We start from the raw sequence: 17,485 nt of genomic DNA on the forward strand, positions 1-17,485 counted from the left end.
TAAGTTTGAAATATGTGGAATTATTTAGAAGAGAGTGAAGTATAGCGCTTGGATAAAATTAAACAAGAGACCCAAAGAGTATCACAGATATTTGCGTTTCATTAGCAAAGCTTTGCTGAATAAACAAGGCCTCATCAGTTCGAGGATGTGTGGAGTTTTTTCAGGTATTACAGTGTAGAACCTAATGGAATTAATTGAATTTAAAGATCAACCGTCTATTGTGAAATGGAGATGAACTTTTTAAGAAAATTCAATAAAACAATAAATTGCTCATTCAAATGCATTGAATTAATAACTCCATAAAATACAGCTCAAAACATAAATGAGCCTTCACACTAGTACAGCTAGTTTCATTCACAAAATCCTTGATTACCAATCCGTTCGTACATCTATGTAGGCCTATAAGCTTAGAAAGGTGGTAGAAGAATACGAAACACATGATTTAGAATCTATTTAGAATGATGATCGTATTTAACAAATAATGAAAACAACATTATTAAAAATACATAAACCACGAATTACGTTAAAAAAAACTAGGAATGTAATTTTTTTGTTTCTTAGGTTATAATAATGGACTACAAATACAAATCTCAGATATTAAGGTCAAACACACATTGAAATATATTGGGAAATATGTTTAAAATTTGTAATATTTTTTATGGGTTTTCAACAGTAGCCTATCAAATGCACCATTTTGTCTATTTGTCGGTAGTGTGCTCGTGTCAGACATATTTTGGTGGCCCCTTCCGGGTACGTTCTTAGACTCTATGGACCTAACTTGTCAATATTTTGGTTCAACTGGAATAACCGCAATAAATGGCATAATAGATACGATGAAGAAACAATACCAAATACTAAATTAAAGTTCTCTTAGTTGTTTTATTTATTTTATTTTATTACAACATTTGAGAATAAAGAAATATACAACAAAAAGCCTTCCAAGGATTACCAAAAGTGTAGAACACTATCGAGGGATCTCCAAGACAAACATATAAGTAAAAAACAAGATCAAAACAGCATAATACAATGAAAGATACACAATTATTTTGTTACCCAATAGTCATTTATTTCAATTCTTTCATTTGATTACCATTTAACATTATTTCTTTCAGTTTTCCTTTTACAGGTAACATAAATTTATAATAGATATTTTGATTTTTTTTAACACACAAAATTACACAAAATTTTCATTCACATACACCTTTGTCCTTTGTTTTTGACTTTTTACATTTTTTTGTTCATGTTCCTCTTTATATAAAAGGTAATTTGACTTTCATTTGCAAAGGTCTTTCTAAAATTATGGTTAAAGACGTAGTATTCAATGCGTTAGAATATTCTGTTACATATGGCAATACTTGCCGCATTTGGTCGACTGGGCTTCACAGAATGATTATTTAAATGATAGGTCTACACCTGGGTGGAGTCATGGGGTGGGGGAGATGGTCGTGTCCCCCACCCCACCGCCTTTAACATTTAGAGTGCTTTTAAACTTTAGCTGGCTAAAAAATGTACGGATGTTAAGTAAATAGTAAGCAGCTTTTTTTCTTTAGGGGTGGGGGTTATTATGAGAACAATTAAAGCTAATATTATTGTTGGCTTTAAGTCTCTCGAAAGATGGGAGGGTGACAAGACAGAAGACGGTTCTTCAATTTATTTAAACTTATGTTATTTATACAGGAGTTTTTTCTGCACTTATCTTGCAAATATTTGGACCCACACCAGTACCTCACAGCCTCGCAATAGGCCGCGCGCGAAAGGGGCATTTTTGAAAGTAGATTTAAATTTATTAAGCAAGAGGGAAAACTTTTTTGATGTATTGTTCACCTTTACAGATATTAAATCTTGATTTTACAAATATTAGCTAAACTAATCATTCATGTTATTGTATTTCTGCCTTCTTATAATCTCATAATAAAATCCAGTTATTGATACATTTACAGTAATAAAACAATATGCCAATAATCTTAAGTAATGCCATAAAGGGGTTACGGGTTAGCCTGAACTTAAAAGTATCTCTTTACCACGTTAGATAACAAACAAATTCAAATTGCCTGCTTTGACCAACGCAATTCAACAAATTTCCTTGCTTTGACTAGATGGATGTTTGTGTTTGTTTTTTTTTTATTCAATATAATTCATACATACATACGTACAAAATAAAAATACATTACGTAAACAATAAGAAGCAATGAAGCTGTATAATAAATGATTAGAGAAAATGGATACAAAAGGCCAATCAATGTAATATCAAATATGTATGCCAAACAAATCCATTCTTAGACTTCTGCGACCAGATACAGAAGAGCAACCATATATATTTATTTAACGTTAAAGAGATCAGTCTTTTAAAGAAAAATATCAATTAATGCCTTCCATTTTTGATTAAAATTATATTGACTAGGTCCTTTGTTCTTTTCTAAATAAAAATTAAATTTTAGATTTTTCAAAAAGTTGATTAAAATTTATCAAATGGTCGCCCTCTACAGGTAAACAGTAGATTACTTAATTAGTAGAATATACAAATTGAACAACAGATCAGGAGCATCAACCTCATAACCTATAAAAATTGTTTTATAATTTAACATAATATTTTTTTTCCATTTATAAGCATCCCATATTGATTTTGCTTTCGTACAATCAAACAATAAATGTTGCATGGTTTCGATTTTTGTCTTGCAATACGAGCATTGGTTTGATTCCACAAGTTTCATTTTATAGGCCTAATAATCTAGAATTAGTCACTCAGATGTTCATTAGAATTTTATATTGAAATATAGTAGAAATATAGTAGAATATAGTAGAATATACAAATTGAACAATGTAATATCAAATATGTATGCCAAACAAATCCATTCTTAGACTTCTGCGACCAGATACAGAAGAGCAACCATATATATTTATTTAACGTTAAAGAGATCAGTCTTTTAAAGAAAAATATCAATTAATGCCTTCCATTTTTGATTAAAATTATATTGACTAGGTCCTTTGTTCTTTTCTAAATAAAAATTAAATTTTAGAAGTTTCATTTTATAGGCCTAATAATCTAGAATTAGTCACTCAGATGTTCATTAGAATTTTATATTGAAATATAGTAGAAATATAGTAGAATATAGTAGAATATACAAATTGAACAACAGATCAGGAGCATCAACCTCATAACCTATAATAACTGTTTTATAATTTAAGATAATATTTTTTTTTCCATTTATAAGCATCCCATATTGATTTTGCTTTCGTACAATCAAACAATAAATGTTGCATGGTTTCGATTTTTGTCTTGCAATACGAGCATTGGTTTGATTCCACAATTTTCATTTTATAGGCCTAATAATCTAGAATTAGTCACTCAGGTGTTCATTAGAATTTCATATTGAAATATCTGCATTTTGATTTCCTTTGAACATCGGAAATGTAAGGTATAAATAGATGGATGATTTGCTGTAAACTTAAGTTCAGCGTAAAACTACATTTTTTGTTGTTGAAATCATTCTCAATTTCAATGGTTCCCAAAAACTATACCATCAATGTGAACTAAAGCCCTGTCCAGACTATCAAATTTTAATTGACGAAAACATGTGACGTGCCTAAATATGGTAATGATGACATCACATCATGAACATATATAGGCACAACATGACTATATATGGGCATGCAACAGTTTATTGTCAAAGAAAATTTGATAATTTGGAAAGAGCATTAGAGTTTACTCAACTGACAAAATCATTAACCATAGCCTTAATATTTGATAAAATTTATGTATTTATCCTCAGATGCTATTTGAAACTAGTGAATTTATTCCCTCTTTAAATTAACAAAAATGTATTTTATTTAATTTAATTTACAACGGGGGCCTCTACAGAAACAAGCCTCAGGGCTTATAGAGCAATCCCTGCATTCCTTTCTCGTTTTTTCTGTCTTTTATTTATGCTGAATTTCTATAAATTCTGAATTTTATTTATGCCTTGTTTTATCAATTGTATTTTGATATATTGGAGTGCAAAAAATTTTACAAACAAACAAACGGTAAAAATACAATAAAAATGTAATCTCTAGACAAACCAACCATCTCCAGATCACTAGCCTGGCAGCATACCTCTAGACCACCGTTCATCGTTTTGTTTATTATACTGTTCACCATCCAAATCGAGACTACCGTTGGGATGTGCGATGGTCTCCGGCTTCAATTTCCAAGCTTTGTATTAAAGATTGAAGTTGATAGTTGCTACTTTAAAAAACTGGTCTCAAATTATCTAGTTCTCGAATAATTAAAGAGATCTAGAATTTGAGGGTGAAGTTTTCATATGGCAGAAAACGATTATCGGCAACCTGAGATGTAGCTAGGTTGACGCTTTCAGTCGACATTTCAATCGTTTTAATTCCAAACATTTCTGAAATTGAAATTAAATCCATAATTTGAATTTACATCGTATTAACTATCATATATATATAATATATATTTATAATATAAATCATCAAAGGTACATATACAGTGTTTAATAAGGACATGATGGAACATCGTAGGCTACTCTGTAGCTTTTCAACGAATAAAGTCCTATGAGAAATCATTGTGTAATAAAATGGGCGAGATATGCTCTCTACTAAGTGCTGTTATCACTATCATCATCATCATCATCATCACTATTATCATCATCATTATTACCATCATCGTCAACATCATCACCATTATCATTATCTCTCATCTCATCATAAACATTATCATCTTCCTCATCATCATCATCATCATCATCATAATCCCCATCAGCATCATTATTCTCATCATCTTCATTCTCATTATCATCACCTTCATCATACTTATCATCAACAACATTACCATCATCATAATCATCACTGTATCATCACCATCCTCATCATCGTCAACATTCTCCTCCTCCTCATCAGATCATCATTTGCATGATCATCAAATTCATCCTTACTATCATGATCATCATCGTCATCATCATCATCATTTTGCATTATATTATAGGCCTTTTTTGATATATTGAATATATTTGTGTACCTGTAGATATAAATCTTCTAAAACATCACACTCATTTTTGGAGATGGTCGATTTAGAAGTAAATTCACTCGGCATTGTGCTGAGATTAACATCCTTGCCGCCATCTTTGTACAAAACATGCAACTGAAAAAATAATTAGGTTCTACATTCTAGAGACGAGACCGGGAGTTTTCAGTATAAATAAAGAGTTTTTTTTGTTGTAAAACAAGTAAAATATAAAATAAATTTATTAATTGAAAACATTCAAAGTGAGCGTTTCAAGAACTATTTTCCCGTATTAACCTATGCAAAGAGATTGAATTCCAATTGCAGCTCAAATCCTGGTTTTGTCGTAGGAGTTGTATTCTAACCTGTTGGTTTGTGGGACTGCCTAGCATGTTCGAATTTTCATAACTAGATATCAACATGTCCGAATCAACATAACGATGTATTAATTTAATGTGTGATATTAAAATATATATTAACGAATAACATAAAATAATAACAATAGGGGGTCTTTTATTCCTGTAATTTCCAGCAAATCTAGCTTCGGTGGGAAACCACAGTTGGGATACCACTGTTATATCGTATAAATGAAGAGAAACACTCTCAACCATCTTGTAGGTTATATAGGTTTATATTATGCTTCTATGTATCATATCTTGCTATTTATCTTACGTTTTTAATCGTGAATGTTTCTTGCTATTTTTATAGTTCAAGGAAAGTATTCGTACGTTTTCCATTTTCAGAATAAGATGTTAATTAATTGCAATGAACGGAAATACACCCTGAAGGCGCACGAACAATTTTTAATAATACTAAAATGTGTCCTTGTCCTATCATCATATTAATAAAATGAATTAACGTACAGATTAATTACATCTTAAAAATAATATAGGCCTATACCGGCCATGAATTATATATAGGGCCTATTAAGAATGCTTACTTTTGGTAAAAATACAAGAGAAAGAACCAAAGTGTTGGTGAGGAATATTGTAGTGCCAAACAAGACGAAGATTAGACCGAGTTTATTGGAGTGAAGGACGGCAGCTGGGACGGTTATCATACAGCAAATTACTACAGTGTATACACAAATTGCTATGTAGTGACCTACAGGTACAATGAAAAATAAACCAGGATTAATCCTCATAAAAAACGCTGAATTATAATCAAGTTGACATTTACTATAATAATGTAAAAATGAACAACAATAATTACAGTAATGCAAGTGGCGAATCCAGACTTTTTTGGCAGGGGTTTTACTTAAGGGGTGTTGATCCTATGGTCGAGAGAGGAACGTTTTGGAGTTTTCCCTTACCTACTATGGTGGTGCAGGGGGCTTAGTCTCCTAGAGGCGTTTTGGAGTTCTGAGCCATCTTAATATCTTATTCAAATGATTTTACACTTGGTTCGTGATTTTCTGGCTGCTGTCATGGTTGGGATGGGGAGTGGTGGCGAGCGTCCCTTTTTTCACCCACTGGACCCGCCACTGAATGCGATTGTGAAAGTTAGTATACGTACTGTCGTTTAAATGTACGAGTTTAACATTGCGTGTGGACCAGGCTAGAAAAACTCCAAACAACAACATGGCACCTTTATATGCAATCAAAAACGATGATAAAACTGAGTTGTATCTCGATGAACACTCGTACGAGACCTCGATGTATACAAGTTCTAAGTGCGGATTAGTTGTATCGTTCTGAATTAATAAATGAAGTGTGCAATGTTAGTAAAATCAGAGAACAGTGAAATTACACTGTTCCCTGGTAAAATCAAATACTGTAATAAGCATAGGCCTATACTTTCTGTGTTATATTGGAAGTCTATAACTTATTTCATCGTTAAATGAGCAATTTATCCATTGTTTTGCAGCAGTGGACCCAGTGGCAGAAGGAACCCCTTATCCATCCCCTTAACAGAATAGGCTACAAAATCAAAACGACGTCTAGGCCTATATACCACTGCAACATAATATCAGGAAAGTGTAACCCATCCTTTTCATTGTAATTTTATTAGTCAGAAAATCGTTATACAAATGTTAGTCGAATTTCGTTAAACCTATGCCAATTTATCTAAAGTTATATCTAATTAGTATACAAAAAGTAAATCTAAATAGAAATTAGGAAATTGCAGGTCTCTCCCTCTAATTAAAACCATCTCCCTCACTTTTCTGTGGTCTCAAATTAACAAATGTCTTTCATTGTTGCATTTACAGACCAAAGCTTTTAAAAACCATGGAAACTTCGGTCTCAAAAGTGGTCTTTATAATTTGAGGGAAGAGTGCTGTATAATAATATATGAATTATATTGTTCAGGTTTATTCGCTCATCAAGACATGTATTTTTAAATACAGTAATCAGATAGACCTATTTTTTAACGCAGCATTTAGGTTTTTGTTAATTTACTTAACTTTTAAATAACCAATAATTGAGAGGAAGAGGCAGATTTTCGAAAGACGACATAAATACGATCAACGTTGTCAACATACCTTCTCGTTGACCTCATGTGATACTATTTCGAATAAATTGAACCAATAGGCGAAGCCGTTAATTAGAACATCGATCAGCACAAATGCTGCAATATACGAAAACAGCGTACTGTTGTGGAGACCTCTCTACATAGCAAATTGAAATGATAGTATCATTTAAATGTATTATACATTATTATAAATAGATATTCAGTCTTATAATCCAGTGTATGCTGCAACGGATTGGGTATATTTATTGAGAATAAATATACCCACATACTAGAGATAAACATAATACATGAGCGTTAAGAAAGTATAATACATAGGCCTACTCCAAGTATTGAAATGTACGCCATCGTGTTTGGGATTCAATATTTCGACATTAATTATGTCATCAATTCCGCACCCACATGTGTATGTGATGTTGGTGGTAGTAGATGCGATAGATTAAAACGCGTTCAATTAATTACTAATTAAGTACAATTTGTTATCGTAACAGATTTAGATTAATTGATATTAGAATATTCTTTTTTTTTTACTGACCGCAGCTCGAAGTCGTGTCATGGTTGCCTTGAAGATGCTGTAGACACGATAGGTTTTCATAAAAAGAGCCCCAAACGCCATTGAAAACCCAACACAGGTAGTGAGTAACCCGAGCTGTAAGATTAAAAGAACGGATAGATGACTGGAGAAATAAAAATATATCAGTGTTTGGTTTTGACCATAGCTAAAAAGCCGGGCACAAGCAGCGACGGTCGTCGGTCGACGACGCGATTCCATGGAGAATGTAACGTAACGAGGTGCGTGCAACAGACTGCCACCGACAATCTGATCAGCGACGGAGTCACAGAGAGCGGAGATACATTCGCCGACCGACGGTCAGGGCGTAGTGTATGCCCGGTGTTTAACCGCCATTACCATCATCACAGCTTAGCACTACAATAATAATAGTAATATAAATGACGATAATAATAAATAATATTAATAGTATAAGTAATAACAAATAATATTAAATATTAATTGATGATAATAATGATGTACTGTACTACCAATAATATTGATGATATTGATGATGATGATAATAAAAATAACAATATTTATTTGTCCTAGTCATGAGGATCAGACAAATGAAACTGTGAACTCAGCAAGGAGGTGTGATTCATAATGCAGCTAATAATTAGCATCATCATTGAAACCTCAGGTAACCACTCTTACTTGAGTGAGACAGCATTGATAGGTACCCTGCTAAAGTAAGTGGTGATCAGCCTAATGCTGGAACCCACAACCGTAATTGACAACACCCATCTTTACCACGCACCACTACTGCCACCACAGCCAACACCACCATCCTCATAAGGATTGTTTTCAACTGATATTTTATAGTATTCAATCACATCATTGTGACAGTTTGTTAACCATTTATCTTACCTGACATGATACAAATACGGGTGAGTTTTCGCGGATCTCCAGTGACCATAGATACAGCACCATGGATACATACAAGACGATGCAACCAACCACTATCAAGCTATTCAACAGAGGACTTGATAGCTTCATTACTCTAAAAGTAAACAAATGAAAGATAGGGCCAAACCATATTGAAAAGAAAGTTCAATTCTGACTTTGGAGGTAAAAGTTCGTAAGGCCCGAGTAAAATAAGGGCTATAAAAATAGTGGCGGATCCAGAATTTGAAATAGTGGGGAGGGGAGGTGTCCAGGGAGGAGGACTTTCAAAGATGGCGGGACAGTATGAATCTGGCACCTCAGATGACCAGAAATGGCACTCTAGGCTTAAATCTGAATACAATTATCTTTTTTTCTCCACTGTTTATTCTATAATCTTGAAACATTTTTTTTGGTGGGGGGGGGGGGGGGGGGGGGGGGGGAGGGCCGAACCCTCTCTTGAATCCACCACTGAAGATATTACTCTATTTAAAACTTTAAGCTGCACCCCCTCTCCCACAATAAGGATCACTTTATAATAAACTGATAAGCTTTTTCTCTAGTGTTCCTAAATGTATAGCCATTTAGGGCTATCTTTTGACCTGGTGGGTTGATTCAATTTTTGGTTTTAATTGGTAGATCGATCAATAGCATTGTCAGCAATGTTTCAATCTTGTGTTATACTATAAAGTATCGTTTTGGTAGACTGATTATAATATTGATATGTATTTGTGAAATGTAGGCCTATGTCATCATCATTCCTGATGATGACATAATTAATGTCGAAATATTGAATCCCGATGGCGTGCATTTCGATACTTGGAGTATGTATTATACTATCTTATCTGAGATTAATCAGCGGACCTTTCGGTAGGCCTATGTGTACTGCAGTTTTTATTTTTAAATGCAAGATATAGATAATAAATGTCGCTATTATGTTGATGTGAACACATTGTGACGATCGTTCAGATGATTCAACCAATAAAATAATAAAATGAGAGTCATGATGGAATTATTATGGGAAATAGGCCCGAATCGATGTTTCTATCACGACAGCCGCATTATAATGAAATGATCTATACGGTATGCATTAAGAGAGTAGGTATTCAACATAAATAGTACAAAACAGCAGATTTCAAATACAGTAATTATTCAATGTATAAGAATCCGTATTTCAAAGGCATGCGTTTTCCCGATGTCGGTATTGATAGAAAGAACGACATTGTGGATGCATTTCTATACAGTACATATATTGTTTAATGAACACTGACTGTAAATTAAAAAAAAAAAATGATTCAATATCTTATTTGTGTACAGTTGAACTTGTCTAAGTCAACTTTGCCTAACTCGACTAATTTCTAAGTTGATCTTATTTTAAATGCCAAATTGTTGTTTTCTATTAATTTACGACCTGTAAATCGAATTTTATCCAAGTCGGAAATTTTTCAATGCCATTTTAGATTCGAGTAAGGCAAGTTCAACTGTATTTAAATAAGTTATCATTGGTTTCCCGCAATTCTCCAGCAAGTCGCAGTAGTTTCCCGGAATCAGCGCAGCTTTCCAAGCTCAACACTTTTATTTATGGCACCCGTTCATCAAACCTGATGCTGGGAGAGATGCAATTCGAAATGCTGAGTCACACGTATAAACTCTTTTTTATATAGCTTAATTCGAAAAAATTTCAATTTAATAAATTAATACCATTTTAAGTATTTTGGTCATAATTTTAATATATTGTGTTAACTTATTTCTGTTTTTCAGGGATGGGTTAACAAGCTTATGAGCTACAGAGATTTCAATTGCTTTTGTTAATCCTTGTCCCCTTAGACTTACAGTTTTTCTGTATTGTCAGTTTTTTTACTTTTTTTTATTTTTTTTTTTATTTACTGTAAGTACAAATTGTATTCTGATTTTTATGAAAGGAAAAATAAAGTATGAATGAATGAATGAATGGTTGATATCTCTCGTCAGTTTGTACAATGAATACTGACGTTAAAGAATATCTGTATAATAACCATAGGTCTACTTCTTAAGGCAGTGGGACATATACTTTCATATAATCATAATACAACAACATCTTCACGTCTTACCGAGTTTCCCTGTATTTTATATTCAGTACTAGTAGTATGGAAGCGTATATGATGCCCAACCCCGATAGGATGTAAATGAATACCTTCTTCGACTGGGAAATAGTTAATTGAATTATTTCATATGTAGGCCCATCAACTGGAACAAATCCTCCTGTATATATTAATAATATAATTTACAAAATTAATAATAACAATAATGGAAACAATAGTGTGATAATAATGATGGCAATGATAGTGATAGGCCTAATGATAACGAAAATACTGTTGGGCTAACGATGACGATGTTGATAATGATACTAATTGATTGTTTATCAAATTTTACTTTTATCATCACCATAATAATAACCTATATACACCTATACATGTTTCTCCTGACGCAAATCCAGTTATTGTCTATTATTCCATCACGACAATAACAATTACTATCATAATAATAACATTAATAATAATATTCATATATTATTTAGTGTAACAATTAAAATATCATTATCATCATCATGATCATTATTACAGTATTATTAGTAGTATAATATCATATTTAGTATTACTATGGTATTATCTTATATTATTATATGAAAAAGCTATTCAAAAAACATGCATGGATAACACAATACCAATAATGAAAGGGACAAATAGTAATGATAATAATAAAGATGATTAATTTATTAATTTAATAGTATTATTGTAGTAGTGGTAGTATTAGTATTATTATTAGAAATATAATAATAATAATAATAATAATAATAATAATAATAATAATAATAATAATAATAATAATAATAATAATAATTTGCGATTTGTATAGCGCCTCCCGTTGAACCAACCTAGAGGCGCTTGACAACAACGAAAGCAAACGGACAAGAAATTATAACATGAAACTAGATTTACAGAACTATTGAAGCCTAACCGAACTAAAAACAACATCGCACCGTTTATCAGCAATTTAATTATAATATGTTATTCTTACTGTTAATATCATTATACGATAGGCATATTATTCAGAATATGCTTATTTCACAGGATGGCTCTTTCAGTATTTTAACACAAAGGCATGAATAGGTTGATATAATATACCGAATTTCCCATAAATAATTGATTTCTGGCAGTTCAGTCGAATAGGCCTAATGCTAACATAGTACATAAAAAATCCAAATACAATACATGCGAATTGCAACACTGCACCTTACTGTTGTTATTACACCAATAAACGAGAACCTCAGTATACTGTACTCACATTGAAATATGTTACAATGACACAAACGATTACGTAATGTCTTCATTCTTATTGTTTTTTTTATATAGCATTGTTATTATTTATTTATTTATTGAACCATATTTCAAGAGAGTGACCCATCCAGCATGAGCTGACTTTAAGGGGCCCTCAACAATTACATCATCACCATATTAATAATAGTGATAACTATTTTTATTGTATTAATTTTTGTTGTTTTTGTTATGATGACAGGCACCAGTTGCTACAAAAGATCGCAGTAACAAAATAAACTCACCACTCCATTTGAAGGCGTTTATAAATCGAATATCATCTTTAAGTTGGTTATGAACAAGGACCTGTGTGATATTCCCATCTTCAAAATAAATACATAGAATTAAACTATTTTTGTTCATTATTTATTTAAACAAAAGCATCCATGTTAAAAGAATAAAATCATGGTAGTAGCAGCTTAAAGCAATGCATCACTGGCCTGCACTCACAAGTCAGTTCCTCTTGTAATTGTAATAATGATAATAAATAATAATAATAATAATAATAATAATAATAATAATATGATATTAATGAGATTAGTTTTTACCTTGCAATTGTTGAACAACGGCTTCACTTTGTCGGCTACCGTACTCATCAAATCCTACGAATCCCTGTGCAAAGGACATTGTTCAAATTAATTAACACGTGACATGATCTATTAATGAAATAGGCCCTATATAATCAATTCGATGTGACACGTGCAGTTTTTCTAGGCCACCTACTGTCTTCTTGATGGGAAATAACGGTGTTTATTAAAGTAGGTTTAATAGTGTAAAGCAAAGGTGGACACAGCCTATTTAAAACAAAACAAAAAACAAAAACAAAAAAACAACATGATTTTATAAGCATTGTATCATCATCATCATCATCATCATTACCTTATCATGATCATCAGCATCACATTACCTTCATCAGCACCACTCAGTGGAAGTGTTTTTATGATTATTATCATTATCTGGTATAAAATCAGGGTATATCTTTAAATTCAATACTTGTTATTTTTCAGTAAGTTAATACCAAAATTGATTTTTCAGATTGTTAAAATAGGTATCTAAATCTGTATTTGCTTGTTTTCGATGTGATATTTCTCTGCTCTAGGGTCTAATATACCGCATTATTGGAATTAAATAAATTAATTGAAGTAAATTAGCATTCCAGGCAACGGCGGCGGAACGTTTTTGAAAGTTGGGGGGGGGGGAAGGGGNNNGGTGACATTCATCCAGTATGCGAGCGAAGCGAGCATGTAGCCTGGGGGCCAGTGGGGGGCACCAAGGGCCCCGGTGGAAGCCCTTCTGGAAGCTACTTATATTTTACTAAGTTTGGTGAATTTTATAAGTTATTTTATAGGCATCAAGCTATTGTAATGATTTCATATTTGTTGTAATTTCCAGTGGCGGATCCAGCAATTCGAAATAGAAGGGCCCAGTGAGGGTACTTTCACAGATAGAAGATCTATACTAAATCGGCCCCACCATAGTTGGGGCTGAGGTAAGACAATTTGTGATTATGGCACCTCTAGATGGCCGGAAATTGCACTTCCAGACATAAAATTTGAATATAATTATCTTTATATCTCCATTTTTTTATTGAACAATTTAGGGGGTGGGGGCGGGCCGGCTGGGTCCACTTGAATCCGCCACTGGGTACTTCAGCAGATGGAGAATCTATACCACTTCAGCCCCACCATGGTTGTGGCTAAGTTAAGAAAATTTGTTATTATGGCACCTCTAGATGGCCGGAAATCACACTCTCAGACTTAAGATTTGAATATAATTTTCCTTATATCTCCATTTAAAAAAAATTGAACAATTTAGCCTCCCCCTCATCTTGAACGCGCCATAGATTTCCGAACAAAGTCGAAGTCGAGATTCCACGACCTCAATGAATTATTTATCATGAGTGTTATCCTTGATATGGGTTCCCGGACGAAAACTTCACTTTTCCCCGATGGATGAAAATCACCCTTCTATCCCGCAGAATTTTTTTTTTATAGAATTTTAAAGAAAGTCTATAGAGGTTTAAGAGTTTTTTAGAATTCTATAACAAAATTATCCAAGAATAATTTCTCTATATAAAACATATCCATTCTCTATAGAGATAGTTCTATAGAAATATAATTCTATAGAAAATGATCCAAGATTTTTTCTCTATACAAGACCCATTCATGCTCTATAGAGATAGTTCTATAGAAATATAATTCTATAGATAATCACTTAGAAGAAAAAATTTATATGCTTTTTATAGAAAATAATTTTATACAATTTCTAGATTTAATTATATATTTTCTCTTCAGACTTTTTAAATATAGTGTCTATAGAATTTCTATTTTTCTTTCAGAAAAATCCTATAGAATTCCCGTTTTATTCTGATATATTTTCTATGTAATTTTGAAAGGTTTTCGATAAAATTGTTCATAAAGTCTTTAGAAATTATACAGTTAAATGTATAGAATGAATAATATACAATTTCTATAAAATTATAAATTGATTTCTTATGGAATTAATTATTTTTTACATCGTAATTGGGGATTTATATTAAAATTCTATATACATTCTATATACGTTTTAAAGAACGTATTGGCAGATTCCATGGGAAATAGGCCAATGTAAATACCGTATTGTATTGAATTTTATTTTATAACTTTATGAAAACATTATAAACAATTCTTGAATTTTAAAATTATCTGGATTTTATCAACATTTCACCTGCACTTTATCCCAAAACATGAATCGATTTCTATGGAACGCCGTTCAAGCAACATTTTTATGATAATCAGTAAACCGACGATGATGAAAAAATTAATCATTTTAATTAATCAAAATTAATCTCCTTTTCATTCACATTGCGGTCGTTTAAAGTTAGTCATTTTAATCTACGTCAGTGTGACCAGTGATGTAAGTCAAATTAGGCCCGCCTAATGAAAGCAATACTTAATGTCATATAGCCGTCGGAAGCATTTTGCAAGTGGTCATCCGGCCATTAGTCAGAGCGGGGGGGGGGGGTACTTAACAATTTTGGTTGTAAAAAGACTCGCTACCCCTATCCACGGACGCAGGATTTTAAAATCAAAATTAGTGACCAGGGTCTGAGGGCATCTACTCCAGACCCACGATGGTTCAATTGAACAACATTTTTTTGCAACTCTGAATGCCCAGAAATAGATGCTGACAACTTGGGCGCCATAAGAAAAAGTTAGCATGGAGATGTTGGAAATATGGTACTTCTCTAGATGCCTGGAAATAGAAGCTGGCAAACCTGCCACCACCCATCCACATCTGGACACAGAATGTGGTAGCATTGACCAAATTAAAATTCGTAGCACTATTTTACATCTTGGGAATCAGATAAATGTTCTTAGGTCTACTGCGAATGATAGGGGCCTATATTGCTGATTTAATTAAGTTGCTTATTTCTCCATAAATTAATTGAGTGCAAGGAACACGAATATTATATATAATGCAAGGAATAACAATGATAATACTATAATTATATTTACACGACGTGAAAGGAATTGTGAAATATGCAATTAAGTACAAGTGCAAAAAACACGAATTTATCATTAAGATTTGATCACCCAATTGATCAAAATTGCCTTTGCATAGGGCTGGATAATCCCCTTATCGCGTCGAAGCGAATTCAATGGCTGGTCGTTGAAGCGTGCGAATTGTACCATTGTAAAATAGGGGTATTTAGTTTGTGTGAATGTAGAGAAAGTTGTAGGTGCATGCTCATAGTACCATAATAAAAAAAAGAAGGTAATATTAGTATTATACTACAGTAGGTATACATTTTTTAACATTGTAGAAATGTGCCTATTACAGATGCTTCTACCGTGCACTTGCATGACCCATTGAAAATGGTATGGTCTGATTATCAGATCTGAAACCGGAGCTTCGCCGAGGAGAATACGTGGGCCTGAATATCGTCATTTATATACTGTCATAACTACTATATTTGTTATGTAAATACATTAAAAAATATATCTATACGTTCACCTACAAATGCACAAACTAAAAATCAAAATAATATTTTCAAGATAATGCAAATAACATTCTAAATTTTAACTCCAAAGTTAAACTCCTTCTGCTCGACAATCGGTCGAATACTCGTTCGTCATTCTAAAGCATTGACTTCTAAACTGACTTGTGATTGATTCTTACAAAAAATAACAAGTCTGACGTCATTTATTAGCAAATGAAATTGATTTTTACATGTGTTGTAGGTAATAAATAAAGCTACATGTTGCCACACACAACAATGCCGAAAATCGACCCAATATTAGAGGAGCTACTACAAAAAAACTTAGGGCGGTTCACCACATTTCTGCTAAAACCGTAGGTTTTACACGGAAAAATTTGAAAAACCACGGTTACAAAATTAAAAAGTCCGACGAGATTTGGCAATTTTATAGATTAAAATTAAGATTACTAAAACTGTTATTAAATTTGGAATAGGATTAAAGAACAATGGCGAAAATCGGACAAGTAGAAGTAAAGTTATGAAAAGAAATGTGCGAAAAAATAGCGAAAACAGCTGAAAAAACGTTTCGAATTAAATTCAGGCTCCGGAGGAAAAAAAAATTGATATGTTGTAGAACTGATTTTTCTAAGACAGAAAAAAGTTGCAGTTATGTCCCTTTTTTCAACAACTTTTTTCTGTCTTAGAAAAATCAGTTCTACAACATATCAAAAATTTTTTTCCTCCGGAGCCTGACTTTAAATTAAATGAATTCGCGACGATCAAACTATATCCTAATGTATAATGCAAGGAATATCAATATGCAATTAAATAAAACATGTTTTATGAATACACAGGATACAATATGCTATGAGTTAACTTTGGAAATACAATAGGCCTTTGCCTACACAAATAACGTAGAGTTTCGACAAACATACTGCTGGAACAAGTTAAATAACACTTATTTACCAAATTCACCCTGAAGCATATTCAATTATTTATCACGCTCTATATGAGTTGTACTATCACTTGAATTGTTAAAAAAATGTTTTAATTAATGTATGATTATGGCAACTTTATGGCCAGAAATGCCACTGTGTGAGACCTAAATTTGAATACAGTTTTCTTTTTTTCACCATTTTTTTAAAATTTTTTTTTATTTTGCAAAATTCAGGAGAGGGGGGCCTGGGCAGTATCCCTCCCCGATTCCGATACTTAAATCTATACTGTAACCCTCACACTGCTTTCTAAGTCATTTCCTTTAATAT

The 17,485-nt window shown here is 32.5% G+C and overlaps 1 protein-coding gene across 4 annotated transcripts in view; it reads right to left on the reverse strand.

Annotated features, from left to right (window-relative positions):
- Positions 1 to 963: 963 nt before the first annotated feature.
- The window catches only part of LOC117120958 (gamma-aminobutyric acid type B receptor subunit 1-like), a 29,602-nt gene continuing 13,080 nt past the window's right edge, over positions 964 to 17,485 (reverse strand). For 3 of the 4 annotated variants that reach the window (XM_033266053.1, XM_033266052.1, XM_033266054.1), the window contains 10 exons: positions 12,808 to 12,871; positions 12,505 to 12,582; positions 10,997 to 11,147; positions 8,892 to 9,024; positions 8,007 to 8,120; positions 7,485 to 7,610; positions 6,518 to 6,695; positions 5,943 to 6,106; positions 5,018 to 5,140; positions 964 to 4,388 (listed from right to left, as the gene is read on the reverse strand). In XM_033266053.1, coding sequence (XP_033121944.1) covers positions 4,338 to 4,388; positions 5,018 to 5,140; positions 5,943 to 6,106; positions 6,518 to 6,695; positions 7,485 to 7,610; positions 8,007 to 8,120; positions 8,892 to 9,024; positions 10,997 to 11,147; positions 12,505 to 12,582; positions 12,808 to 12,871 — 1,182 coding nt within the window. In that variant the 3' untranslated portion in view covers positions 964 to 4,337. Of the gene's footprint in view, positions 4,389 to 5,017; positions 5,141 to 5,942; positions 6,107 to 6,517; positions 6,696 to 7,484; positions 7,611 to 8,006; positions 8,121 to 8,891; positions 9,025 to 10,996; positions 11,148 to 12,504; positions 12,583 to 12,807; positions 12,872 to 17,485 lie in introns of those variants that run through there. The other variant, XM_033266055.1, reaches the window with a different exon arrangement.

Source organism: Anneissia japonica, unplaced genomic scaffold (genome assembly GCF_011630105.1).
Source record: "Anneissia japonica isolate Jap-2015-1 unplaced genomic scaffold, ASM1163010v1 scaffold1239_len605302_cov174, whole genome shotgun sequence".
In the NCBI taxonomy this organism is placed as follows: Eukaryota; Metazoa; Echinodermata; class Crinoidea; order Comatulida; family Comatulidae; genus Anneissia; species Anneissia japonica.